Genomic DNA, 27,032 nt, shown 5'->3' with positions numbered 1-27,032 from the left:
GCTCTGTGTAAGCTCAAAACCTTGTCTCTCACCAACAGAAGTTGGTCCAATAAAAGATATTACCTCACCTACCTTGTCTCTCTAATATCCTGTGACTAACAGCTACAAAGACACTACAACTTTTTATTCATAATTCGTTGGAGATGCAAACTGGAGGATACAATTTTTTATGTATGAGAATTGCACCTGGAATAGAAGCTGGAATAAAACCATCTGAAAAATCTATATTAGCAACCTAATTCTGCCTTAATTTGATGAAGCTGGACCAGGTTTATCTCAGGAAGACTTTGACCTTTCATTAGGATTATGAGCTCTGCTGTATGTCCATGGTAATAATGCACCTGCTTATACTGTTAGATGACAACTCCTAATAATTGTACTAGAAACTACACAAAAGCTACAGTATGTAATCTTGCAACTTGTGAGTGATTAACTCTTTGTAAACTGCAGTTTGCATAATTAGCTACAGCAAATGCAAACCTAAACTTGCAGATGTTCAGACAAGAATTTGCCCACTTGTCAAAGGATAAGAGAAAAATATTGGAGAGCTACAAAGTTTAGTCACAGATCGTTTAATTTAAATGAGCTCGGCCCATGTGGTAAAGCAAGAACCATATTTAAAGTTCTGCTGAGAATATAATTTATAAATAACTAACTTTGTAACAGTCACATATTTACATCTCCAGGGGATTCTATAAAAATATCATCAATGCCTTGAGACATTGCCCTCAAAAGAATCACCCCACTGTCACATTTAGCCCCCTGTATGCTAAGACAGGACATGGGAAGTTTAGTGAGTACTGTCATGCAGTCCTAATATGAGCAATAAAGCAACACTGAGGCTCAGTGCTTTGATTTATTAAGATCCCAGTAACCTAGGACACATGATCTTAATCTTCCTAAGTGAGAAGAGGATGGTGGGGAGATGAAAATGATCACCGGTGTCTGGTTATTTTATAGTCAGTGATATAGAAGAGGATGCACCTCACACTCATACTGAATAATTATTAAAGATTCATGGTCAAGTTAGCAGTTGGCATTGAATAGAGTCATGCAGCAGTCAGTTCTGGGTCCGATAAAGTCCAACATTTTTCATTAACACCATGGAAGATGGAATGGAAGGTTCGCAAATCAAATTCACAGATAATACACATCTTAGAGGACTGCAAATTCATGGAAAGTATAGCATTACATTGGCGAAACAGATTAAGGCCCCCAATTCTCTCCTCATACTGGTGTCCCTTCATTTGATTTCTTATTGCGTACCATGGTGTAGATGAGAAAAATCAGGCCCTAAAACTCAGTGCTAGAACAGATTATGTTGAAAAAGCTGTGGTTCACAAAGGAATAAATAATAAAATGAATCAATATTATGGAATCATGCTAACTCCCCAGCTGACTTGGGCTCTGGCTCAATTCAGCAAAGAACTTACAAATGAATTTTACTTTTAACATGTGAACAGTCCCAGCAATGGGCTCTGGATCAGACCCGATATCTGAAAATCGTTGAAATATATCAAATTTTGCATTAAATGTTTCAGAGCCTCAAAATTCTCTGGGACCAACATCTTGTTTATACAACAAATGCAACTCTTACGTCAGCATAGCCGCATCTACGCTGGAAGTTTCGGAAGCATAGCTATTCCGGTTAAGGGGTGTGGGTTTTTCCCCCCCATACCCAACCAACCTTTGTAGTGTAGATCTGGCCCAAAGTTCATTTGTTTTAAACCATGAAGCCATGTCTTAGGCAATGGCTAAACTGGTCAATAGTTTTGGTTTCCCAAAGACTACTGACCAGTTATGAAGCAATAATATCTTAGTGCCATAAAAACCTATCTGAGTTAATTGGGCAGTTCTGGGAAGCTTAACCGTTTAACGCATTTCATATATTGTAAATGGAATACACTTTGTGATGACTGTCCCATAAGGGTCTGATTCATCAGCCTCTTAGATGGACCAGCCACTAGAGGGTGAACGAAGACCCACATTGTGGTAATGTGGGTTATAACTAGCACAGTGAGCTCCTAGGCGCTATGTTAGTAGAAGCAAGAAATACCACTGCACTGCCACATTGCAACACACGGTAAAATATAGTTAGTTGAATGAACATATAAAATAGCGGCATACTAGGAAAAGAATACATGCCAAAGGGGAAAATGTCAGCAAGTCACTGCATGTCTTGTTCTAGCTCTCAGCTGCCTGGGGAACTGCGTGCAACAGTTCTTGTCTGCTACTGCAGTGATAACCAGTTCCAGACAGGCTACTTATATGAAGGGGGAACATAGATTCATAGATACTAAGGTCAGAAGGGACCATCTAGTCCGACCTCCTGCTCAATGCAGGCCACAGAGTCTCACCCACCCACTCCTGCAATAAACTTCTCACCAATGGCTGAGCTACTGAAGTCCTCAAATCGTGGTTTAAAGACTTCAAGGAACATGGGAATACACTAAGCAGAGCACAGGAGCTATTTAAATATATACATTAACACCGGGATTCCTGATTTTCAGTTTCAAGGCAGTTTTCACGCTGGTCTTTAATTGGCTGAACGCTGACAAGAATTCAGACTCTTACAGCCCGGGTACGGCAGACAGTGGCACTACAGTGACCAAGTTTAGCAAGGCTTCCATTGTTCAGAGTAAAAACATTTGCTAGTACTCCCTTCCCTTTTTTTTTTTTTTTTTTTTTTTTTTAAAAACAGGTGGAGTGAGTGGGGGGGGAGAGGGGAGAGGGACATTGACTCACCTGGCCGAGATCAATGAACCCATGGAAGGATTCAGGAGATCCTTCTTGGGCTGCAGAGAGCTCTGTGATGCAAAGCACAACTTCACTTGAACACCAGAGTGAATCAGTTCATGGTAGGCTCTGTTTGTAAACAGTAGGGATGCTAGCCAAGGACCAGGGATCTAGCAGAGAATATTAATTTAGGTCCTTCAAGAAAATACACAGATATGCTATTAACATTTACTTTTATTTATAGAAAATTGTAGAACTTATTAAATACAAACCATCGAGAAAAGCAACCAAAGATGAGGCTTTATTAGAATGCCAAAAGGAAGACAGAGAACCAAGCTTACTGGGCTTATAGTTCCTAACTGGCTGAAGTATTTACTGTAATCTTTCACTGACGTAGTAATATACAGTGACCATTATAAACAACATTTTGTTTTGTTTTTTTTAAAGTTAGAATTTGCCATAATATTTTTCCAATCACCCCAGAAAAATAATCAAAGCAACAACTGTTTCCATGTTAAAATCAGGGTAAAATACTTATGAAGTAACTTGTAGAATCATGCTAAAATGTTTGCTTGCAGTCACAAAAAAATATTAAGTTTACAAAATAGTACGTTATCCATGTAAATCAGGATGCTCAATAAGTTGTTAAAAAGTTTCGTGCATTTGATAGTGGAAGGCAAAATAAAGTAGAGAGGCTTAGAAATACAAATACAGAAAGTATGTGAAAAAACTGGACACAGTCTACACTGCTAAAGTCAATCACCTGAATGTTGACTGTCCTCTGGTGGATAATTATATATCCACATAGTCAATTAGCCCTTTAAGCTGTCACTGGAAGGCTAGTAAGAGAAGAGATTGTGTTATGTTTCTGGACAATGTCTGTTTCGCTCCTTTCTTAAAGGAGCGGAGGAAGGTTTAGGTGCGACTGCCATCCCTTCTGTGCCTTGATAACATACTAATGCAGGGAATCCTACTGTCCCACTCCCCACATGGACAGGGCAGCTCAGGCTTCCCTATGCTGCTGTTGCCCTCTCTCTCCCTTAATTCTGTTCTACTCTCTTGAAGGAGAGGATGGTGCAATTGTGGCCTAGGTTTAGGAGGGTAATACACAACCATTGAAGATCAGGGAGATGAAGATCTACTCTACCCCAGCTAAAAGTATCTATGCAGATACCTTCCTCTGGTCCATTAAAGAGAAAGTGTGTGTGCTGGGAACAAACACTCCAGTTCCCACCTATGGATCTTCTTACTTTACTCTTGAGTCTGCTTTCCAGTTGCAGCTTCACAAGTGTGTGGGCTTTATGGCTATTGAGACATGTCAACTATGCAGGCATCAAATGTTGTTTCAGAGGTTGACACTTTGGAAGTCAACCAGCCAATTAAAACAAAAAAGCAAAGAACAAACCTGAACACAACACATTAGCAGATGTCTCCAACTGTTCTCAGCATAAAGGAACTTTAAATTTTTCAGCACCCACAGTGTTGCTGTGGAAAAAGAAATGCAACACCACATTCTGGAACATGTGTCATATGCAGTTAACATTGGTATATACAACTGTATGTTGTGTACACACACACAGACTTACTTCTGCTGTAAATACTTGGAATACTTTTGACAACTGTGTCTTTTTTTGGTACATGTGCCAAAAATGCTATACATATCTTATTGTGAATACAGGTTTGAGTTCATCATTCTCAATCTTGTGTGTAAGACTCTTTTACAAAGAGGAAAGTCTCCAGTCTACAAAAATTAGTGACCGTGAATGGAAGCTTCCATCAGTTGGATGCATAGAAGGTAGTATTGTCTTGGGCAATTACTAAACCTGTCTCCTATTGAAATTCATACAGTCTCCTGTTTGCCTGCTAGCCAAGTGTTATCTATGAACGATGGTGGTCTGCAAAGATTAAGTAACATGCACACATGGTATTCAGCAAGCTATTAGGTTAGAAACAAAAGTTAAGACTTTTCCACGTCTACAATATCCCAACACCTGCCACCTACAGAGTAACAATTTGTTCTGACCATATGTAATATACTAGCACTGTGTGGTGCGACGAGGCCCACAACATAAAGTTCTGGTGCAGACTGAGATGGAATATAGTAGTAATGTAAATCCTAATTTTTGCGTTAATGGATTTTTAATATCCATACTTTCCATTCCATTAAAATGGATAAGATGTCAAAAATATTTTGGGGCTTACTTTACCCCTACAGTCCGTCTCCAGTCCATCCCAGAGTTCATCATTGTGTGAAGACATTGGCAGCAAGCATCAAGGGGACCACGTTAAATGTTTGTAAGTTAGGGTGTCATAGGACATGAAATAAAAAAAATTCTGGTTAAGTACAGTGTGCTGAATCTCTCTCTTACTGAATGTCCAAGTCATCCACAGTATACACTTGAAATGTCCTTGCAGGTTGGGAGAGCATCCTTTTCTGTTCTGGAATCTTTAAGCAATACCCCTACATACTCTGAATCAAAGACTAAAAGTAAGGATTCTCCTCACCATAACACCAGTGTAAAACTGGAACAACTTCAGTAATTTGCTTGGAGTTACACTGTTGTAAATCCAGAAGAACTACAACTGAGCTATTCCAGATTTATACCAGGATAACCAGAAGCAGAATCTGGCCTCTAGTTTTTTACTTTGGTTTAAAATTTAGTTTACATGTGCACTCTGACAAACTTGACCACTGGTTTTAAATTGGCAAAATAGATGGAATTCACACATCTTAATTTTTAATTCAAACCAGTGACAACTACGAATAATTTAAATGAAAACCAGAAACCTCTCAAATTTTTTTTATGACACACACACTTTGCATTCATCGAGTGTAAAATTGAGATTATACGAGGCAATTTTCAAAGTTGCATTTACAACCTCAGTGACAAGAACAGCATTTTTGAGGTAGCTAAGTTCAAACGGCAACCCGCAGCACAAGCAAAAAATGCATAAGTACTCACACACTTTGGAAGCTCATTCTTTGGAGACAATGTTATCATGCGCATACGAGTGTCTTTTAGAGAGGCACATATTACGAAGGGGATGGAGTTTGAGGGCAGTGAGAACCTGACATAAAGGGTGCCTCTCTGTAGGGAAGCTTACAGAGAGTGATGTTACATAAAACTGTAAAATTGTGTCTCACACACACACACGCTGTATAGTATTTTCATCACGTTTTCCACAAGGGTACAGCTCGCATGACTTCTGTAGAGAGTGGAGGGGAAACTGGTGACATCTGTTTTTAAACAGGTCAAAGGAAAAAAGAAAGTGAATCCAGCCTGGAGTGATTAGGTCTCTGTTGTGTAGTTGTTGTATGACAGGGAAGGCAGTGAGGAAAAGTTATTATTCCACTGTCTCCCACCAGGACTTGGTTGCGTCATTGCCTGCTCTTTATATTTACTCAGAAGAACTTTGGCTTCTTGCTCATCCTGCAAAGAATTTTCTCCATATTCTTCCTTCAGCCACTGCCTGAACTGGAGAAGTTAAACACATAGTAGATATGCTAGTTATTAACACAAACCGGATGCAGAAAGAATACTCCTCTTACACCATCATTTAATAGTAAATAACATCTTTTTCAAGAACATTAAAGTAATCAAAATAATGTCCAAATCACATAGTTTAAACCTTTTACAGTCTAACCCTGATTGTCTAAAGAAGAGTGCCCCAAATACTGCACTATATGGCTTTGAAACAGCAAAGCACTTAAAAACGTGTGATGAAGCATAGTTGTCGGCCCATTGAAGTCGATGGGACCACTCATACGCTTAAAAAGTTACACACATGCGTAAGTGTTTTGCTGAATTGGGCTCTAAATTTAGAATAAGGGACTCCCGCAGCATGTGCTTGTCCACAAATACAAGCACACTTTGGGCGGAAGAACTGGCAAAGTAATGGCCATTTTTACCAATTTAAATGTCACAAAGGTAAATTATGGAACTATTCACAATCATGGTGTCCTTGTCTAAACAGAAGCATCAACAGAGGAGGTTTTAGAATAAATTAACAAATTAAACTGATAGTATTCACCCAAGAGTTCTGAAGGAACTCAGATATGAAATTGCAGAACTACTAACTGGGGTATAAAGAAAAGGAGGACTTGTGGCACCTTAGAGACTAAAATTTATTTGAGCATAAGCTTTTTCCACTGAATGCATCCGATGAAGTGAGCTGTAGCTCATGAAAGTTTATGCTCAAATAAATTTGTTAGTCTCTAAGGTGCCACAAGTCCTCCTTTTCTTTTTGCAGATACAGACTAACACGGCTGCTACTCTGATAACTGGGGCATGTAACCTATTGCTTAAATCAGCCTCTGTACGAGATGACTGGAGGATAGCTAATGTAATGCTAATTTTCAAGAAAGGCTCCGGAGACTATCCTGGCAATTAACTTCATTACCAGACAAACTGCTTGAAACTATAGTAAATAACAGAATTAGTTTGGGGGGAGGGATAGCTCAGTGGTTTGAGCATTGGCCTGCTAAACCCAGGGTTGTGAGTTCAATCCTTGAGGGGGCCATTTAGGGATCTGGGGAGAAAATTGGGGATTGGTCCTGCTTTGAGCAGGGGGTTGGACTAGATGACCTCCTGTGGTCCCTTCCAACCCTGATATTCTATGATTCTATCAGACACGAACATGAACATAGTATACTGGGGAAGAGTCAACATGGTTTTTGAAGAGAGAAATCATGCCTCACCAATCTAAGAATTCTTTGAGGCTGTCAACAAACATGCAGACAAGGATGAGCCAGTTAATACAGCGTACTTGGACTTTCAGAAAACTTTTGACAAGATCCCATACCAAAGGCTCTTAAGTAACGTCAGCAGTCATGGGATAGGAAAGAAGGTGCTATAAGATCAGTAACTGGTTAAAAGATAAGAAACCAAGGGTAGGAACAAGTGGTCAGTTTGCGCAGTGGAGAGAGGCAAATAACAGAGTTCCCCAAGAATCTGTACTGGGATCAGTGCTGTTCAACATACTCATAAATGATCGAGAAAAAGGGCAAACAGCGAGGTGGCAAAGTTTGCAGATGATACAAAATTACTCAAGACAGTTAGGTCCAAAGCTGACTGCAAAGAGTTACGGAGAGATCTCACTAAACTGGGTGACTGGGCAACAAAATGGCAGATGAAATTCAATGCTGATAAATAAAAAATAATGCACATTGGAAAACATAATCACAACAATACATACAAAATTAGGGGGTCTAATCTAGCTGTTACCACTCAAGGAAGAGTCTGGAGTTTGAGTGGCTAGTTCTCAGAAAACACCTGCTCCATGTGCAGCAGCAGTCAAAAAAACTACGATGAAAAGTTAGAGTGTCGGGAACCCTTAGGGGAGAGGGATAGAAAAGAATACACAAACCATCACAATGCCACTCGATAAACCCATGGTGCACCCACACCTTGAATACTGCCTGCAGTTCTGGTTGCCTCATCTCAAAAAGGATGTATTAGAACTGGAAAAAGGACAGAGAAGGGCAACAAAAATGATCAGGGGGATGGGACAGCTTCCATAGGAGGAGAAATTAAAAAGACTGGGACTGCTCAGCTTGGAAAAGAGACGATTAAGGGGGGGGGGGGGAGATAGGAGAGAGGTCTATACGATCATGACTGGCATGGAGGAAGCGAGTAGGGAAGTGCTATTTACCCCTTTATAACACAAGAACAAAGGGTCGCCCAAGGAAATGAATAGGCAGCAGGTTTAAAAACAAACATAAAGAAGTACTTCTTTACACACACGATATACTCATTGTCAAGGGATGCTCTGAAGGCCAAAAGTATAACTGGTTAAAAAGAGAATTAGATAAGTCCATGGAGGATAGGTCCATCAATGACTATTAGTCAAGATGGTCAGGGACATAACCCCATACTCTGGGTGTCCCCAAAGCTCTGACCTGCCAGAAGCTGGGAGTGGACGACAGGGGATGGATCACTTGACGATTGTTCTGTTCTGTTCATTCCTTCTGAGGCACCTGGCATTGGCACTGTTGGCAGAATGGGCTAGATGGACCACTGGTCTGACCCAGCATGACCGTTCTTATTTCAACACATCAATGCTGGGGCGGGGTGTAGTATATCGGCTGTTTAATACATACCTGGAAGTGCATTACTGTGCTTTTTAAATGGTTTAGTTGGATGTGGGGAGAAGGGAAGGAAAACTTAAATGTTTAACATTTTGTAAAATATGCATCTGCCAAAAAAAAAAAATCCATTGCAGAGTGTGTGAGATACAACTTCAGCCTCAGATCCTGATTCTGCAAAGATTTATGCATGTGCTTAGTTTGATGTTGATGGGGCTACTCATGTGTATCAAGTTAAGTATGTACATAAGTCTTTGTGGGATCAGTGGCTAAACCAGGCGTTTTAAGCATTCAACATTTTACATAAGGCCAGTTCCTCAGCAGGTATAAGTCAGCATAGCTCCAATGACTTCAATGGAGGCATGTCAATTTACAACCAGCTGGTGACCTGGCCTATATAATCTCTTGCTGTATCAAATAAACACATTACAAATGCGTGCAAATTCTTTAACCTGCCTCTCCTTCTTCCTGCCCTGACTCTTCTCCCACTTACCTGGCAGTGAAGCCTCAATGCAGGAACAATTACAATTGCTCCTACTCTGCTCAGCTGTTGCGGGGAGGGGGAGGCCCTCAAAGAATAAGTGGTTCCTGCTCTTTCTTCTTGCTTTTGTAGCTCCACTGCTGTCTATCAGCTGGGCAAAGCAAGGCTGGCAGGCAGCACCTTCCCACTCTAAGCCCTGCTATCACTGATTAGCTATGAAGGCAAAACTATTTTAGGTCACATGACTCTTTCCTAATCAACTGTGTAGTGTTTGGCAAGTTTAGGAAGAGTATGAAATATATTAGATTGGAGGTATCCATTCAGTTAGTAACTATACGGAGATCGATTCTGTAAGAAACTCAGCAATTGCGCCGTGACCCAGCAAAGCACTTAAACACAGACTCAGAAGCATGCAAATAGTCGTAAAAGTATTAATGGGACTGCTCACGTCTTAGAAGTTGAGCACATGCTTAAGTGCTTTGCTGGATCAGGACCATAGTGCTCAGCATCTTGCAGGATCAAACATACTGAATAAGCAAAATATATTTATATTGTAGTCATATCAAAGATGAGAACTTAAGGCACATTTAAGGGAAATTTATGAAGGATACACAACACAACACGTTAGGATCTTCAATGCCTAAAAGCCTAGAAGATCAAATCTAACGGATCAAATGTCCTGAAACCCCAATATACTTTGTACAGAGCTACCATGGACAAGTGGTGCTGTAATTAAAAACTCAGGCCCAGATACTCAGCTGGTATAAATTGGCATAGCTCCATTGAAATGAATAGAAGTACACTGATTCACATCTGCTGAGGATCTGGTCCCAAAAGTTGTGGTTGAGAGATACAACCGTTTGCAACAAGTTATGTCCACAGGTGAGCATTTCTTTTTGTAGCCTAGTGCCTCCCTTTCAGGGAAGAAACTGCTGCACCCTTCCATTGTGACATTAAAAAAAAAAAAGACGTTACTCTCTTCTCAAGGTTATTTGCATATACAATGACAATTAGGGTTATTAACTCAGTCCAATTAGATCTGAAATGACTGTAAACCTTCATATAAGGGAGGAAGGAGACTAGTCTGGAAAGTCCCTTTATATTGTATCTTAAAAAGTCAGTTACCCACCCATTAATATCAGTTCTGAATGATCCAGGAAATATTTAATTAAATAGTTTCCAAAAACAAATATTTACAGTTGAAAACTGCATTACTGAAATGCCACAGTAATTTCTCAGCTCTCTGCTGCAAGAAATCCTGGAAGAAAAAATGAAGCCACCTCCCTACCTCATTTACTTTCTTTTAAAAAAAAAAAAAAAGAGTGACTTGAGAAAGTAGAGAGGACAAATGTGCTGAGCAATGTAAAATGGAGTTATGGTCAGAAAAGTGATTATGTAAAAACAGTGCCTCCTTACTCAACAGACCTGTTCCCAGTGTGTGTTCAGCTGTATTGTTTATGTTATTGACAGGTTATTACTATTTTTCTAAACTCCTGTTAGCCCTGCAGAACCAACCCAGCTCAAGGAGAAGGAGCTGGATTCCATTCTGGTTCATGCATCATCCCCACAATTGTTAGTTAAGTTCCAGTGATACAAAATGTTGGTTACTGGTGATGATGCATAAGCCAGGAAGAGAACCCAGCTTGACTTTCAGATCTCAAGTTTTGTTTACAGCATTGTTAATTTGAAAAAACTATTTTTTCTTGCTTGAACATCCTAGGTAGATGTGAAAAAACAGTTTTTACATTAGCATCATTTGTACATTTGTATTATTGCTGCATTCTGGGCCATTTATCTTCTAATCTTTAACCTTCTAAAGTTATGAGACAGTCCAAAACTTTATGGCTTAAGCAACCAAATTGGTCAACAAAAATCACCTACATGGTCAACATCATGTTTTTCAAACTCCTGTAGCTGCCTCTGGAAGCCCATATTAGGATTGGCACAGGATCTCGATGCTCTTACAATAGACAATGCATCTTCCCAACCAAAGTCTGTGATTGTCATGACGTAAGCGACTACCAAAGTTACGCTCCTAGAGACTCCGGCAAGACTGCAGCAGAAATGAGACAAAATAAATAGATACAAAATATAAAAAGTCTTAAAATAAATACGCTCATTGTCTCATATAGCATCATAAATTTACACAGCACTTTACCAGGTAAAATATATTACCTAAACTAAGGAGATTAAAGTAATGAGCACATTGTGGTGGCTGTTCCTATATAACTATTAAAATATCTTTAGGTCAATGTACTGGACTTTGAAATGTAGAGAAGTGAATCCACGTGCAGTATGGGCACCCCAAGAGAGGCGCTGTACTGAAATTCAGTTCAGATGAGAGTTTTTTTAAACAAAGAACAAATACAAAGCCTCCATGAGAAAGCCTGAGAACAATTTTGTATTTGTTGTTTTTCTTAAAAACTAGATACGAGTCACCCAGACATAAAAAACAAAACATGCCCCCAGAGAGAATAGGGTCATGAAATAAGAAGACAGATCTATATGTGCTGGAAAAGACTCATTTTAATGAGATTGGGTTTAAATTCATTAAAAACTTTCAGACAGAGTTGAACATTAGAGCACAGGACTCAGTTCTCAGTTCTATTTCTGAGTCTGCCACTGACATGCTCTGTGACTTTATTTCTCAGTGCCTCAGTTTCACCATCTGTGACACTGGGAGAACGAGAGAACCTACCACTGTCAAGTGGTTTGACAGCTCTGGATGAAAAGTGGTGTTATTACTATAGATAAAGAATACATTTGAGTGACAGTTGTAGATTTGCTCACTTCACACTCTCAAAGAATATAAACAATAAAGCACAATATCAACCAACCATCTCAGAACACGCTCATGAAGTAGGTCAATATCCCCATTTTACATATGAAGAGAGCGAGGTACAGAGAGGTTAATCGACTTGTTCAAAGCTACACAATGAGCCAATGGCAGAACAGGATTAGAATGCTGGAGTTCCTACCTCCAAGCCCAGTGCTCAAACTACTGGACCTGACTCTAGATACAGGTTCTGAAATGCTAGTTAGACATTGCAGCAATGCACAGGGACCACAAGCAACGACAGTAAGAAAAACCATGATGGGCTTTCCTTTTCTATATTCTAACTCTTTGAAGGCAGTTAATGTCTCAGGACTCCCTCTCTAATCAGTAATCTGCTCGCAACAGCTGTGATATTTGAATGCTTCAGTGAAGCTTAAAACACCAGTTTCTGTTGAGAGGAACATTTCCAGCAGCCCTAAAGCAGCAAAAATAGTTGCAACTGGAACTGATAAAATTATTAGGATCACAGGAACTGTCTGTGAGAGAAGAAAATGGTGACTAGCATGAATCAGACAAATAGATGATGCAACACTACTGTTAAAATATAACACAGGGAACAAATAGTCCCAAGGTCTGAGTGGGGGACCGGAGTCAGCAGCTCTGGATTTCACTCCTGGCTCTGCCACCGACACATTGTGTGTTCCGGCAGCCACTTAACTTCTCTGTGCCTCAATATCCAGAGTGGAGCGAGGCTTAACAACCGTTTTTAATTTTGGCGGGGGATCCTCAGATGTGAGGTGCTGTATAAATGCAGAAGTATTATTGTTAAAAAAGAGTAGGGTGGGCAACACTCATTTATCACAGACTTAAAAAAAATATGGAGGGAAAAAAATTAGAATATTCTTAAACAATTGACATACGTACCAGTGAACAAGACAGCTCTCACCTCTAAGCCGGCACTCATGGATAAACCTGATGCTCTCTTTGAAATGTCTTGCCCTGAAAACAGAAGCAAGAGGGAAACACAAAGGACTTGGTTTTAGTAAAGTCATGACTCAGAGAGAAAAAATAAAAACTGAGAAAAAGATCTGAAAAGCCACTTCATATTGTTCCCAGAATACAGTACATTAAAAAGGCAACCAACAGATACCACGCAGTTGCCTTAGATTATTCCTTATTTTAAATATGAATGGAAACTTTGGTATCTCAGGCACCATTCTTATAATCACCATTGACAAATACTTTCTGTGGATGACTGGCAAATCTCCTTCCCTCCCAGCAAGCAACTATGTTAGTTTGTCTTTCTGACATTTCCTTGTGGAGGTCCTGCCATCAACTGAAATTTAGCACGGCCAAAACAGAGCTCCTGATTTTTTCCCGTAAAGACCTCCCTTCCCTCCTCTTTCTCTGTCACAGCAGACATCACAATGACTTGAGCTCATCCAGGCCACATCTAAAACTTGCCACTTCTTCCTGCACAATATCTCCAAGATCCACCTTTCCTCTCTGATCACACTGCCAAAAAGTCTTGTTCAGCCCTTGATCACTTCGCACTTTGACTACTGCAGTCTCCTCTTCTCTGGCTTTGACAATTCCGTACTCCGTCCTCCCCCAACTCACATCCTTCCAAAATGCTGCTAAGATCATCATTCTTGGCTCATTACTCCACCTACAGCAATCCACTCAAAACTCTTCACTGGTTCCTCCTCTTCCACTGCATGAAATACAAAATTTATTCTCCTTAATTTCAAAGCCCTCCAAAGTGTAGCCCCACCACTACGAAGAACTTGCACTCCTCCTATTACAATTTGTTTCCCTGTCTTTCCTGCTTTCGATCCCAGCCTACTCGTTTGGCTCATCCACTCATTAGATGTCATCTTTTAGACTGGAAGTTCTTTAGTGTAGGTAGTCATTGTTATGTGTTTGTACTGCACCTAGCATAATGTGGCCCAACCTGGTTGTGGCCATTAGGAGCTATTGCAATATAAATGTCTCATAACAAAAACCCAGTTACTTACTGGTACAGTTACGGTTGTTCTTTGAGATGAGTTGTGCACATGTACATTCCACTGTAGGTGGATGTGCACCAAACACACTCCAGCTGGAGACTTACCAGCCATACCAGCAGGCAGCACAGGCGCCCCTGCTGTCTTCAGGCACCAAACCAAGGGTATTAAAGGGGTGTGATCGCCATCTCCTTCTCCCTTTCTTTGCACTGCTGGTAAGCTAAACTCAAAGTAGTGGGGAAGGTGGGAGAGTCGCAGAATGTACATGTGCACAGCACATCTGGAAGAACAACAGTTCCTGTACAGATATGTAACCATTTTTTCCTCCGTGGAGCGACTGTGCGCACACACAGTCCACTGCAGGGGATTCACCAGCAGTTTCCTTGCAGCTGGTGGATATCAGATAACTTGAAGAGAGATCGCAACACCAACTGGCTGAAGTTGGCGTCCCCTCATGAACCTTGAGGTAACAGTATCTGGAGAAGGTATGTACAGATGACCACATTTCTGATTTGCAAAATGACTGCTATTGGAACATTACTCAAGAAGGCTGACAAAATGGAAGGAACCCTAGTGGAGCGGGCTGCTTTCCTTTGCAGAGAGACGTTTGCCAGATCATAGCAAAGCTCAATACAATCTGAAATTCAGTGTGAAATATGCTGAGCTGTGACAGGTTGCCCTTTAACCCAGTCCCCAGTAGTGTAGGCAACAAAACAGTCTAGAAGAGGATCTGAAAGACTTTGTGCAGTGCAGGTAAAATGTCAGAGCCCTCCCAAACATCCTATCATTTTCACTGACAGCAGCAGCAGGGATGTTGTTGCCAAAGGTTCAAAGAGGGGTCTCATCAAATGGGACAGTATTAAAATTCAGGTCCCAGGAAGGTACTGGTTCAGATTCTGGAGGGTAGACATGGATAAGACCCCTTCAAAATATGGGTACCAGAGGATTGAAAACCTCTCCACTCATGGGCATACTGCAGAAATTGATGCTCAATGGAGAGCTGAGAGACCAGAGGATTTCAGATGCAGTAACAGTCTGGCATACATATGTCTAATCTCTGTGTTACCAGGAGATAACTGATGCAATTCCACCCAGACTGAAAACCTTTTCCATTTTGCTTCCTACATGGCTCTGGTGTAATCCTTTCTGCTGTTCACCAGAACAGCTTGGACTTTTCAGGAGCAGACTTTCTCCTCATTGACCAACCAGAGATCATCAAGACTGTTAGGTGAAGAGATTATAGGTAAGGGTGCAGTGACTTCCCTTGGTTTTGAGGCAAAAAATTCTCAAGCAGAGATAGAGGTGTGGGTGGCCAGATGGAGAGTTGCTGTACGTCCATGCACTAGTACTGCCTTGGCCAGGCAAGCGCTATGAGGATTAGGGTTCTTTGTCTTACTTTTCTTATCATCCTTGGAATCAGAGGAACTGGAGGAAACATGGGCAACACATGGGAAAAAAATAAAGCCATTGATAATGGAACCTGGGCTGTGACCCGCCCTAGAACAGAACCTCCTGCAGTTATTGTTCAGGTTGGTTACAAAGAGGTCTATTATCAGATAACCCCACTAATGGGGTTCTACTGCAGACCGGCCTCTTTATTGACCACTCGTGATGATCTATGGAGGTATCTGATGAGGGAATCTGCAATACAGAGTTCCTCGCTCCCAAGAGGTGAAAGGCATTTAGTGAGATATTGGTCTTTATACAGAAGTTCCACAAGTGGATCGCTTCCTGGCATAGCTGAGACAACCTTGCATCTCCCTGCTTGTTCAGATAAAACATATCGGTGATGTCTTTGGTAAGAACTGGAACCACCTGATGATGGTAATGAACATCTCACAGTCCCAAAGAATAGCTCAAAGTTCCAGCATATTTATATGGAATGAAAGTTCCTTAGATGTCCAAAATGCTTGAGCCTGAAGTTGACCCAGATAGGCCCCTCAATCCCTGGTGGACGCATCTATTATAAAAGCCATAATTGGTTCTGGTGGAAGGAATGGAACCCCTCTGCCTACATTCTGAGGTGTTAACAGGGGCTGAAGCTCTTGGGCAGATACACAAAGCAGCAAATCCAGAAAATGTTTGCTGGATGCTATGCTAAGTGAAGCCAGGTCTACAGACATTTGAGGTAAAGTCTGGCATGCTGAGTCCACTCACGCACTCTAGGCCATGTGACCCAACAATGCTAGACATTAATTCACTGTGGTCCTCAGGTTGGAACTGAGGCCCTCTGACAAAGACCATGGACTGGAACTTGTTTGTCGGGTGGTAAGCAATGGGAATCGTGGCATCAAGATCTACGCCTATGAAATTTACTTGCTGCATTGCTTGTAATGTTGATTCCTCTACATTCAGTTTTCAATCTGGACAAAAGAACAGATGTCTGACGATAAGATTGCTTTTTTGATTGTGAGATCCTGACCTTCCCTGACCAAGCCTACTGTCCAGGTAGAGAAATATTTTAACTCCTAAATGGTGCAGGTGAGCTGCCACTATCATCATACACTTGATAAATACCCTTAGGCCAAGGATAGGCTGGCAGGCAGCACAGTGTATAGGCAGTGCATGTTGTTTCCCATGAATCAAAGATACTTTCTGTGGCCAAGATGTATTGCCATGTGGAAATACGCATCCTGCAGGTCGAGGGCAGCATACTAATCTCTAAGAGAGGGATAATAGATGTCAGGTTGACTGTCTTTTTGATAAAATGGTTTGGATTTCTTAAATCCAGAAAGAGCCGAAGGCCACCTCTCTTTTTAGGAATCAGAAAGTAGCATAAACAGAAATCTTTCCCTATGTGTTGACAAGGAACTTCCTCTCTTGGCCCCAATTCCAATAGAAACTGTAATTCTTGATGTAAAACAACCTCATGGGATGGGTCCCTGAAAAGGGACAAGGAAGGCGGGTCAGGGAAAGGGAAGTACATGAACTGGATAACCTATTCTTCTCTTACCGGGCTGAGCACCTATTGGTCCAATGTAATCTCCGTCCATGCACTATAGAAGAGAGAGAACATTTCCAAAATGGAGGGTCTGGATGTAGAAGATGAAACACAGTCAGCATGCAGTCATCGACTGAGATATCAAAAAACTGCTTCAAAGTGAACAAAGTCTGATGAAAAGGGTCTATGATGCTAATGGGGGACATCTAAGTGGCTTAGATCTCCTTCTAGAGGCACCCTGAGATCTCTGCTGGTAGTAAGATCTGTATTGTGTTCTGGGCCTCAAACTGCTTCCTCTTTTTGTTACTGGGGTGTAAACACCCAGCAAACAAAACGATTGACAAGAATCTTTCAACATGTGCATTGCATCATCAGTTTTCTGAGAAAACAGTTTAGCACCTTCAAATGGTGGATCTTCTACTGCATTTTTAATTGTTTAGGAATGCCAGAGGCCTACAATCAAAAAGAGTGTCTCATTGAAATGGCTGTAGCCATCAGAAATGATGCAGGATCTGATGCACCAATAGCTGCCAGGACAGACGTTCAAGCAGTGAGATGACCTTGGAGACTATGACCAAAAACTGATCCCTATATTCTTCAGGCAGTTTGTCAAAAAAAAATTCGGAGCAGTTAATAAAGGTGGATTTGGCCAAAAATGCCTTGTAATTTCACACCCTCATCTGAAGGGTCATGGTAATGTAAGCCTTTTCGCTATATAGGTCCAGTCTCTTACACTCCCTATCCTTCAGGGTAGCCTGAGGGTGAGACTGCCTCAAATGTTCTTTTGTTGCTGTTGCCACTAATGAGTCTGGGATGGCATAAGTGAAGAAATACACAAATTCTTGCTGGGGAACCTGATACCATCTGTCTATTCATTTGGCAGTGGGTGGAATGGAGATCAGTGTCTGCTAAAGGATCTTTGCAGGTTCAAACAAGGCTTAATTAATGGGATGGGCAACCTTTCCCAGAATGGGAGTTTGTAAGATGTCCAGGAGTTTGTACAAATGTGGCCACCCTCCTAATGAGGTCTTGAAAACCTTTAAAGTCCTCAGGAGGTAGTCATGTTTCCTCTGGGGAAGAGGAAGAAATATGTGGGGGAAATATTCTGGGGTTCCTCTCTAGGTGCCAAAAAGGAGGGAGGTTGTAGATTAGGAGGAGGAGGATCTTCTCTGGTTGCTATAGATACTGGAGAAGTTGACTCTCTCTGGGACTGAGTGGCTGAGAGGGGGCATAGATGCTCTTGGACCAGTCCAAGAGGTCCCATAAGGCCAAGTTGAGCAGTCACTCCTCTGATATGGTACCCACCACCAAGAGCATCTTTATAATATTGTTCCTTGCTCTCGATATTCACAGCCCTGGCCCTGGCTGCGACTCTGTTCCTGGTCCCAGACCTACCCCCACCTGTGGCCCCAGCCTCATCCTGCTTACCCCGTCTTCCCCCCCACCCCTGTCCCCCAAGCCATGGCCCTGGTTCCAGGAGGACAGAGACATGGACAGGGGTAAGGGGGACTGAGCGTTTGGAGACTACTGGGTTAGATACTAGGAAACACTTTCTAACTATAAGGGTAGTTAAGTTCTGGAATAGGCTCACAAGGGAGGTTGTGGAATCCCCATCACTGGAGATTTTCAAGGACAGGATGGACAAACCACCTGTTAGGAATGGTCCAGGTTTACTTGGTCCTGTCTCAGCATGCCGGGAGGGATGCATTTGATGACCTCCCAAGGTCCCTTCCAACCCTACACGTATCTCTAGGATTCTATGAATGACCCTTTCAGAAGAGGATCTCCTGAGGAATTCTGCAATTCCAGACTTTAAAATGTGTGTCTATTCTAACATTTTGACTAGAACTGGTCAGGAAATGTTTTTTCCTTTGGATAAATTATTGACATTTTGTTGAAAAGATGAAAGCTGAAATATTCTGGTTTTCAGTTACTGAAAACCTGAAAAATGTAAGCTGAAAACTATGGTTTTCAGACATAAGTTTTTTGTCTGAAGACAGACAAAAGAAAGAAAGGTTGATACTTTGCGCAAACATTTTCATTCAGTCAAGAAAACTATTTTCCACTGAAAAAAGTTTCGACCAGCCCTAATTTTGACACCATATGGTGCTTGTGTTTGCTTGCAGGGATATAACCTGTAGGCAGCAGCTGAACCTAACAGACTTTATTAGCGGCATGCATGGCTTTTTAAAAAGAACTGTATCACAGTTAAGCAGTATTTCTCCAAGATCTAACTGCTTAGGTCAGTTAAAAACGTGATGCTTTTATCTGGATTTTACTCGACCCCTTTTTGCCCCTAGATCTCTAGAAAAATGACACAGGTTGATGTATGCAGTATAGTTGTAGCCTTGTCGATCCCAGGATAGAGACACAGACAAGGTGGGAAGTTGGTCCAATAAAATATATTACCGCACCCACCGTGTCTCTCTCTAATACGTTGGTGTGTTTTTCCACAGTAGCGCCAAACACCAATACATCTTCTACAATGACCTAACAAGTTTTTCTCACTTTCTTATGGAACATGCTTTGGGATGAAAAAATATCGAAGGTAAAGGGGTGATGTCTTTCTCGGGGAGGGAGGGAGAGAGAGTAATTAAGCATGGCTAATAGTGAACTTTTGGTCCAGTTTTATTAGTCATTTTCCAGATATGACATTTAGTATGCTGAGTCACTATGCAGCTAGTTTACTTGTTACAGCATCAAATTTAGACGTGTGGTAGTGTTCACCCACGATTGTCTTGTTCAAGTTTCATAAAAGTTAGAAGGGAAATCCTAATGCAGTCACGCCTGTCGAATTCATTACCAGTTCATGGAATCATGGAGCCCTGACTCTGATCAATGGGGCAGTTCACACCTCTTAGAGCTACTGTTTCAAGCAATCTGCCAGCTCAACCCAGTACTGGTTTATGTTCACCCCTTGAATAGCAAATTATTCTATAAAAAGAAAAGGAGTACTTGTGGCACCTTAGAGACTAACCAATTTATTTGAACATGAGCTTTCGTGAGCTACAGCTCATTTCATCGGATGCATACTGTGGAAACTGCAGAAGACATTATATACACAGAGACCATGAAACAATACCTCCTCCCACCCCACTCTCCTGCTGGTAATAGCTTATCTAAAGTGATCATCAAGTTGGGCCATTTCCAGCACAAATCCAGGTTCTCTCACCCTCCCCCCCCCCCCCACAAACTCACTCTCCTGCTGGTAATAGCCCATCCAAAGTGACCACTCTCTTTAAAATGTGTATGGTAATCAAGGTGGGCCATTTCCAGCACAAATCCAGGTTTTCTCACCCCCCCATCCCCCTCCAAAAACCACACACACAAAATCACTCTCCTGCTGGTAATAGCTCATCCAAAGCGACCACTCTCCCTACAATGTGCATGATAATCAAGGTTAACAGTGAAATAGGAAATCAATATTTGCTACATAAAAGTAAAACAACTGTCCTGATTAACCATCTACGCACTGGACTGACAATTCAGTGTAAAGACAATGTATTGTACAACATCCAACTTTAACACTTCTCTTGCCAACTTAATATTATGAACTGCAGCTTCTTTATAGTATCACTGGGCACATCCCACACGAAGTAAAGCAGTGAATGGGCTCTCTAATCATGCTTTAATAAAAAGGGTAATCTGATTAATGCGGGATTTTCCATGTCAGCTCTACACTTCAGTGTTTAGTTGAGCTTTCAGAAATGCATTAGGGTTGAAAAAAGCATCAGTAGGGAAAGAAATGTAGTGGTATTGTCTCTTCAGCAATCCAACCTGGAATAGTCAAGAACTAAGAACTACTTAGAACTTTTGTATGATTCTTTGGCATTTTGCTACTGTAGCACTATCAGACAGACTGGCTGTAATATTAAATCTAAGCCAAAAGGAAGAGTTCAAAAGGCAACCATGAAGCCCAATAGGCTCAGGATTACCATACATCCCATTTTGGCAAGGAGAGTCCCTTTTATTAGCCCTGATCAGTTGGCAAGAGCAAACAGGACAAATGCCCATTTTTTTATTTTTATTTGTTTTAAATAAAAGTGGGGTGTGGTGAGGAGGAACATAAGCAGAGATGACAGCCCCGTGCAGGGGGGAAGCAGGGTTTGAGTGATTAATGATAGTCCTGTGGGAGGGGGATGAGGGAGGGCGCCAGCAGCAGCCTCAGGCAAGTGGCTGTGGGGAGCTTGAGCCAGCACCCCATGGTGTCCTGTTTTCACTTTGGGAAATATGGCCACCCTAAATAGGCTAGCATAACTGGGTATTAATTCCCTAGAAACACACAGTACAGAAATAAGATGGCGTGAGGAAGGGTATATTTAATTTCTACAGAATTAATTTTAGAGTAAAAGTTCCTTAGGAGAGGGCATTGTCAGGGAAATCAGTGACCAGCAGAAGTTAATGGCCTGAAGCCAAATTCCCACTGCAGAGGCCAAACTCACATTAAACTCCCAGGAAATGACCTAGGCCTCAATGATTGCTTAATTCAAATTCTAAGCAGGAGCAGAAAATGCTAGTAGAACTGAATCTTCTCACAGTTTGAAAGAACATGAGCGTATTCTGTTTTCACTGTTGTATTTTATTGGGAATTGATTTCTCTCAGGAACAGGAGAGCCCTTAATATGCTTACTGTAAGTGCATCATGTATATTATACTTATTGAAAAATAAATTTCCGTGAGGAAAACATAGCTCATGTGAACTTAAGTTAGCAACTCCACAGTCCCAAGATCCACTCTGACCATGCATCAAGCCGGTCCCCTTCGACAAATGCCAGCAGCTGCAGAAAAGTAGTACCACCACCTCAGAAGAACTTTACCTGAAAAATCAGCTGCTGAGTAATACAGACAAGCATCTTATGTGATCCTAGTCAATTTCACTCGGCAGCAATCACTAGGTAAAAGCACTTTATATGCGATGCTATTGTTTTCCTCTGCAGCTGTCAGTCTCTCTCTGAGAAGGGGAGAGACACAAAGAAATCAGAAAGGGACAGATCCTCTCTTTCCACAGCGGCCCCCCCCCTCAAACTGATAAACACCCTATACTTTTAAACAGTGTTGGGATAAGATCATATTACATTCTTATGACCTGAATAAAACAAGCTTCTTTTGACCTTATGAAGTTTTTATATTAAAAGCAAGTACCATCAGTATTTAGAGACACTGTGCATTATACTTGAAGTTTTCCATCGTATAAAGAAGAAAAGTCAGTTACTCATCCAGTTTTCTTTTAAGTGATCAAATGTATCAATATCAGAAGTACCAAATTTGTTTGCAACCATCTGATACCGAAGCAAGAACCGTATATGCTTGCAGCATAACAGAAACAATACTCATGCAAATATCTTATCTTATTAATGCTTTAAGAATCTTGGTACAGTGCCAGAAAGCTAATTACTTTTGAATGCTTTTCAATGTATTTCCTTGACATGCAATGACTAGGGCTGGTTGCATTGCACGTGTAATTAACATTCGCTGGAAATTGTGTCCTCTTTCTATTCACAAAGTGGTCCAGATTTCTAACACAGACGGCAGATTTGCAAACATTTTCACAACTACCCAGTACAATGACAGGTTTCAGAGTAGCAGCCGTGTTAGTCTGTATTCGCAAAAAGAAAAGGAGAACTTGTGGCACCTTAGAGACTAATGAAGTGAGCTGTAGCTCACGAAAGCTTATGCTCAAATAAATTGGTTAGTCTCTAAGGTGCCACAAGTCCTCCTTTTCTTTTTACAACTACCCAGTGGATCTCCAACTACTGACAAACGATTAATGACTACCCAAAAAATGCGAATGAGGCCTCTGTAGTTTCTTAAGTTGCTTCCTTCCTAAAGGAAATGAAATGAAACTCCACAATTTTTCCAACCCTCCCTCAGAACAATGCAAAAAATTGCTTCCATATCCACCGTCTTAGTTCTGAAAATCCTATTCTGTTCTCTAACCTGGATTCCCACTTAATAGCCTATGGGCTACTATTATTTTTAAGGGAGTAATACACTCAGGGTCTGATTTTGAGAAGCACTGAGAACATGCAGCTCATTGACTACAGTTGCCTTTGAGGGTGCTCAGTGCCTCTGACAGGGAAAAAACAGGCTCACGGGCTATGTTCTTACTACACAAAATTGTGTTAAATTGATTTTTATAACTGCAGAAACATGCCACTGAAAAGGGTGAAAAGAACAATTAAGAAACATCAAGTGTCATGTTGGAATCTCTTCAAGGTATGAGAAACAAAACACTCTAAAAATATCCACTGAAAGCATCAGCCGGAATATTGCTCTGATCTGAGAGAAAAAGCAGTGCTGCATTTCCTTCCGTAGGTACCAGGCCCTTTCAACTACTTCTGTTTCTCTACATAACTAGTTAGCAGGAAGTGGCTGAAACCCCCCCACCTCTCCTCAACATAAACAGTGAGCACTAGAAGACAGAGTTGGTCGCCATCCAAGTCTTCTTATGAAATATGTTTTGATTACTTCAAGATCATGGTTTTCTACATACCATCAATTCAAAGATTTGGAATGTTAAACCCAGGGTCAGCTCAACTAACTTTCAGGACAGTTACATGGACAGTGGATAGTTAAATAAAATAACAATTTAATTTAATTAAAAAAAGCAGCTTCACACAGATACATTCCTATTACAAGAAGCATAAGACCATAGGAATTGACATATTGAATCAGGCCTAACCCATTTTACTGTTTCAGCAGTGGCCAGGACCAGATGATTTGGAGGAAGGTGTAAGAACCCTACAGTAGGAAGACGTGCCATAATCTGCACCCCACATAGGTCTCCTCCGGGTCTCTAAAATGTAGAGATTGGCTACGGCTAAGGCTCTCTCTCTACCAGAAATGCTACAGTGACGCAGCTGCAGAGCTGCAGCTGCACTGCTGTGGTGCTGTTTTTCCATCGTTGTATTAAAAGTCAACTCAGAGAGGTGGTTGCTAGGTCAACAGAACAATTTTTCCATCAACCTAGCAGAGTGTACGCCAGGGCTTAGGTTGGCTTAATTACATCATACAAGGTCTTAATTTTTTCATAGTCCTGGAGGAATCTAGTTAAACTGACCTAACTTTGCAACACAGACCAGCCCTGAAGCACAAGGTTTAATATCCCTTCCAAAAATTTTGCCGTAACAACTCTGGATATTGTTGGTAGCAAAGCAGACATACCAAGTAGGAAAGCACTTAAAAAAAGGGGTGGGGGGACGCTATTCTTCTGTCACCTCAATATAAATCAGGAGTAATTCCCCCTAAACCAACAGATTTAAACCTACATTGGTGTAAAATTGCTCAGAGATCAGAATCAGGTCCTTCAACATATTTCAAAACAAGCATTCGTACTGAATTAAAAAAAAAACAAACCAAACTTACAAATTCTGCGAGGGTGAATCGGCAGCAGGAATGCACAGATATTTCACTCCCTGTATAAAGCAGTAAACAGGAATGAGAACACGACATTAGGACAGAAGCATAATGGTCACAGATCAATGGGCAAATTCTGCTCTAGTAGTTGTGCAGCTCCATTGATTATGAAAGAGGTGTAGTATTGCAAGTAACTGCAGATTTTGCCTCATCTGCCCAGATTGAAAACAAAGACAAGGTGGGTGCGGTAATATCTTTTGTTGGTGAGAGAGACAAGCTTCCCCAGAGCTCTTCTTCAGCTCTGTGTAAGCTTCCATATGGGCTGGGATGGTTCAGCTTGGAAAGAGAGACAACTAAGGGACAGATAGGAGAGAGGTCTATAAAATCATGACTGGTGTGGAGGAAGTGAATCAGGAAGTGTTATTTACCCCCTTCGCATAACACAAGAACCAGAGGGTCACCCAATGAAATTACTAGGCAGCAGGTTTAAAAACAAAACACAAGAAAGTACTTCACACTATGCACAGTCAACCTGTGGAACTCATTGCCAGGGATGCTGTGAAGGCCAAAAGTATAACTTGGTTCAAAAAAGAATGAGATATGTTCAAGGAGGATAGCTCCATCAACGGCTATTAGCCAAGATGGTCAGGAATGCAACCCCATGCTTGAGGGTCCCTAAGCCTCCAATTGCCAGATACTGGGACTGGAGGACAGGGGCTGAATCACTTGATAATTGCCTGTTCTGTTAATTTCCTTTGAAGCATCTGGCATTGGCCCCCGTCAGAAGACAGGATACTGGGCTAGATGGACCTTTGGTCTGACCTACTATGACCATTCTTATGTGATGAACCCACCCACCTTGTCTCTCTAATACGGGGGTTCTCAAACTGGGGGTTGGACTCTCAGGGGATCGCAAGATTATATGGGGGGTCGTGAGCTGTCAGCCTCCACCCTAAACGCCGCTTTGCCTCCAGCATTTATAATGGTGTTAAATATTTTTTAAAAAGTGTTTTTAATTTTTAAGTGGGGGTCGCACTCAGAGGCTTGCTATGTGAAAGGGGTCACCAGTACAAAATTTGAGAACCACTGCTCTAATATTCTGGGACCAATGTGGTTACAACACCATTGCGTACAGACTTAAAAAGTTGTTTTCACAAATGTTTTGTCGCTAAGAAACAGACAGCTTAGTCATGTTTACTCCAAAGATCCTTAAGTGAATTTTTTAAATGGCAGCATCTTTATTAGAAAGGTGTAAAACTTGTTATATTCATCATCTTAAACTATTATTCTTGTTATGTTTCATTGGAAACTAGTCACATCTTATACCGTTCTGACTTGTCAAAAAGAATGCTGAAAATGAAATTTGTGAAAAACTATTTCTCATGCAGAATGCCACATTCAGTTTTTCCCTTATGTATTTAGCAACACAAACAAAAAGGAGGGCATTTTGGAAGAGAAAATCGGTTATTTTTTTGAAAGCGAGGACTTTAAAACTCAGGCGTATCTTCCAATAAGAAGTCCTCACTTTATTAGTCAGCTATTAGTGTAATGAATTATGTACTGAAATAAGGAACCGCAATATATATTCTTAGAAGAACTCTGATCTGAAAAGTCAAGTAGGCAATGCCTTTTCAGGAGTGTTTTACAAAGGGCCACAGAAACAAGTTTAAAAAATGAGCTTGTCACTTTATTGTCCAAAGTAATAGATAAGTAACAAAAAGAGCGATGACAAAAGAAGTTAGTACTCCATACTAAACACACTAGTTTTAAATATACCTAGTTACTTCCCTCTTTAGGACATCTCCAGGATCTCAGATAGTGATCAGGCTCATTATGACCTCCTCAAATATAAACCTCTTCCCAGGCCATGATCTCCAACCCCACCTCTGGCTACTCCACACCTGAGCCAACAAACCTCTGATTGTGCAACCGTTATGTTCTCAATCTGAAGAGCCAGAGGTGGTATGTCAGAGCAAGCCAATGCATTCTTCACAGCCATTCCACTACCGCTTTCCAACCTCTTCCTAGCCCTTTAATCCACCTGTGGATTGTCAACTTATTTCCACCTGAAGTGTGTCACAGAGTATACTGGTGAACTGTCAATGGTTCACTGAATAAGTGGCACAGACAGAGCGTGGGGATTATTGGAAGTGTGGAAGGCATAGCTGGGGGAAATCATGACTTAGGGAGAGGGGAACATTTGAAGAGGGGTTTACAGTGAAAGCGAGCATAATCTCAGCTAAGCCTCTGCAGAGTGGGAGCTGGTAATATTTCTGGAAGGTAATGTGGGGAGAGTTGTGTGGGCATGACAAAACATGGCTGGGGGTGGGGAAGAGAAGAGATTCAGCTGGTGAACAATGGAAGCTTGCCAGCTAAATGGCATCTCTGACATCTGTCAAAAAATGAAAACTGTCGAACATGGCAGCCACCCCCACTTGAATCAGGGCAAAGCAGCCCTAGTGTGGATGCAAGGATAATAAACCTTACAGAGTCAAGATGGCTAGCGGAGATGCACTCAACTGGCGGTAGAACAATGTGCATATAAAACAATAGATTGCTAATATCATGGATTGATTTCTCTAGACTAGACAATGCTACAATATAGAGCTGGTATCATTACCTCCTTACACAGTGGTATTCACCATGAAGCT

General features: G+C 41.3%; 2 protein-coding genes across 5 annotated transcripts in view; both read right to left on the bottom strand.

Moving 5' to 3' along the window:
* Positions 1–2,863, bottom strand: part of IRF4 (interferon regulatory factor 4) — a 60,463-nt gene extending 57,600 nt beyond the window's left edge. The window contains exon 1 of the mRNA XM_073332176.1: positions 2,746–2,863. The gene's annotated coding sequence lies outside the window, so the exon portion shown is untranslated. The remainder of the gene's footprint in view (positions 1–2,745) is intronic.
* An 89-nt stretch (positions 2,864–2,952) lies between these two features.
* DUSP22 (dual specificity phosphatase 22) overlaps positions 2,953–27,032 on the bottom strand; it is a 57,892-nt gene continuing 33,812 nt past the window's right edge. For 2 of the 4 annotated variants that reach the window (XM_073332180.1, XM_073332181.1), the window contains 4 exons: positions 24,391–24,440; positions 13,003–13,077; positions 11,184–11,355; positions 2,953–6,212 (listed from right to left, as the gene is read on the bottom strand). In XM_073332180.1, the coding sequence (XP_073188281.1) occupies positions 6,027–6,212; positions 11,184–11,355; positions 13,003–13,077; positions 24,391–24,440 (483 nt within the window). In that variant the 3' untranslated portion in view covers positions 2,953–6,026. The remainder of the gene's footprint in view (positions 6,213–11,183; positions 11,356–13,002; positions 13,078–24,390; positions 24,441–27,032) is intronic. The other 2 variants (XM_073332183.1, XM_073332184.1) reach the window with 2 other exon arrangements.

Source organism: Lepidochelys kempii, chromosome 2 (assembly GCF_965140265.1).
Source record: "Lepidochelys kempii isolate rLepKem1 chromosome 2, rLepKem1.hap2, whole genome shotgun sequence".
Lineage (NCBI taxonomy): Eukaryota > Metazoa > Chordata > Testudines > Cheloniidae > Lepidochelys > Lepidochelys kempii.
Note: the sequence above shows the minus strand (reverse complement) of the source record. Positions and strands in the feature narration are given on the sequence as shown.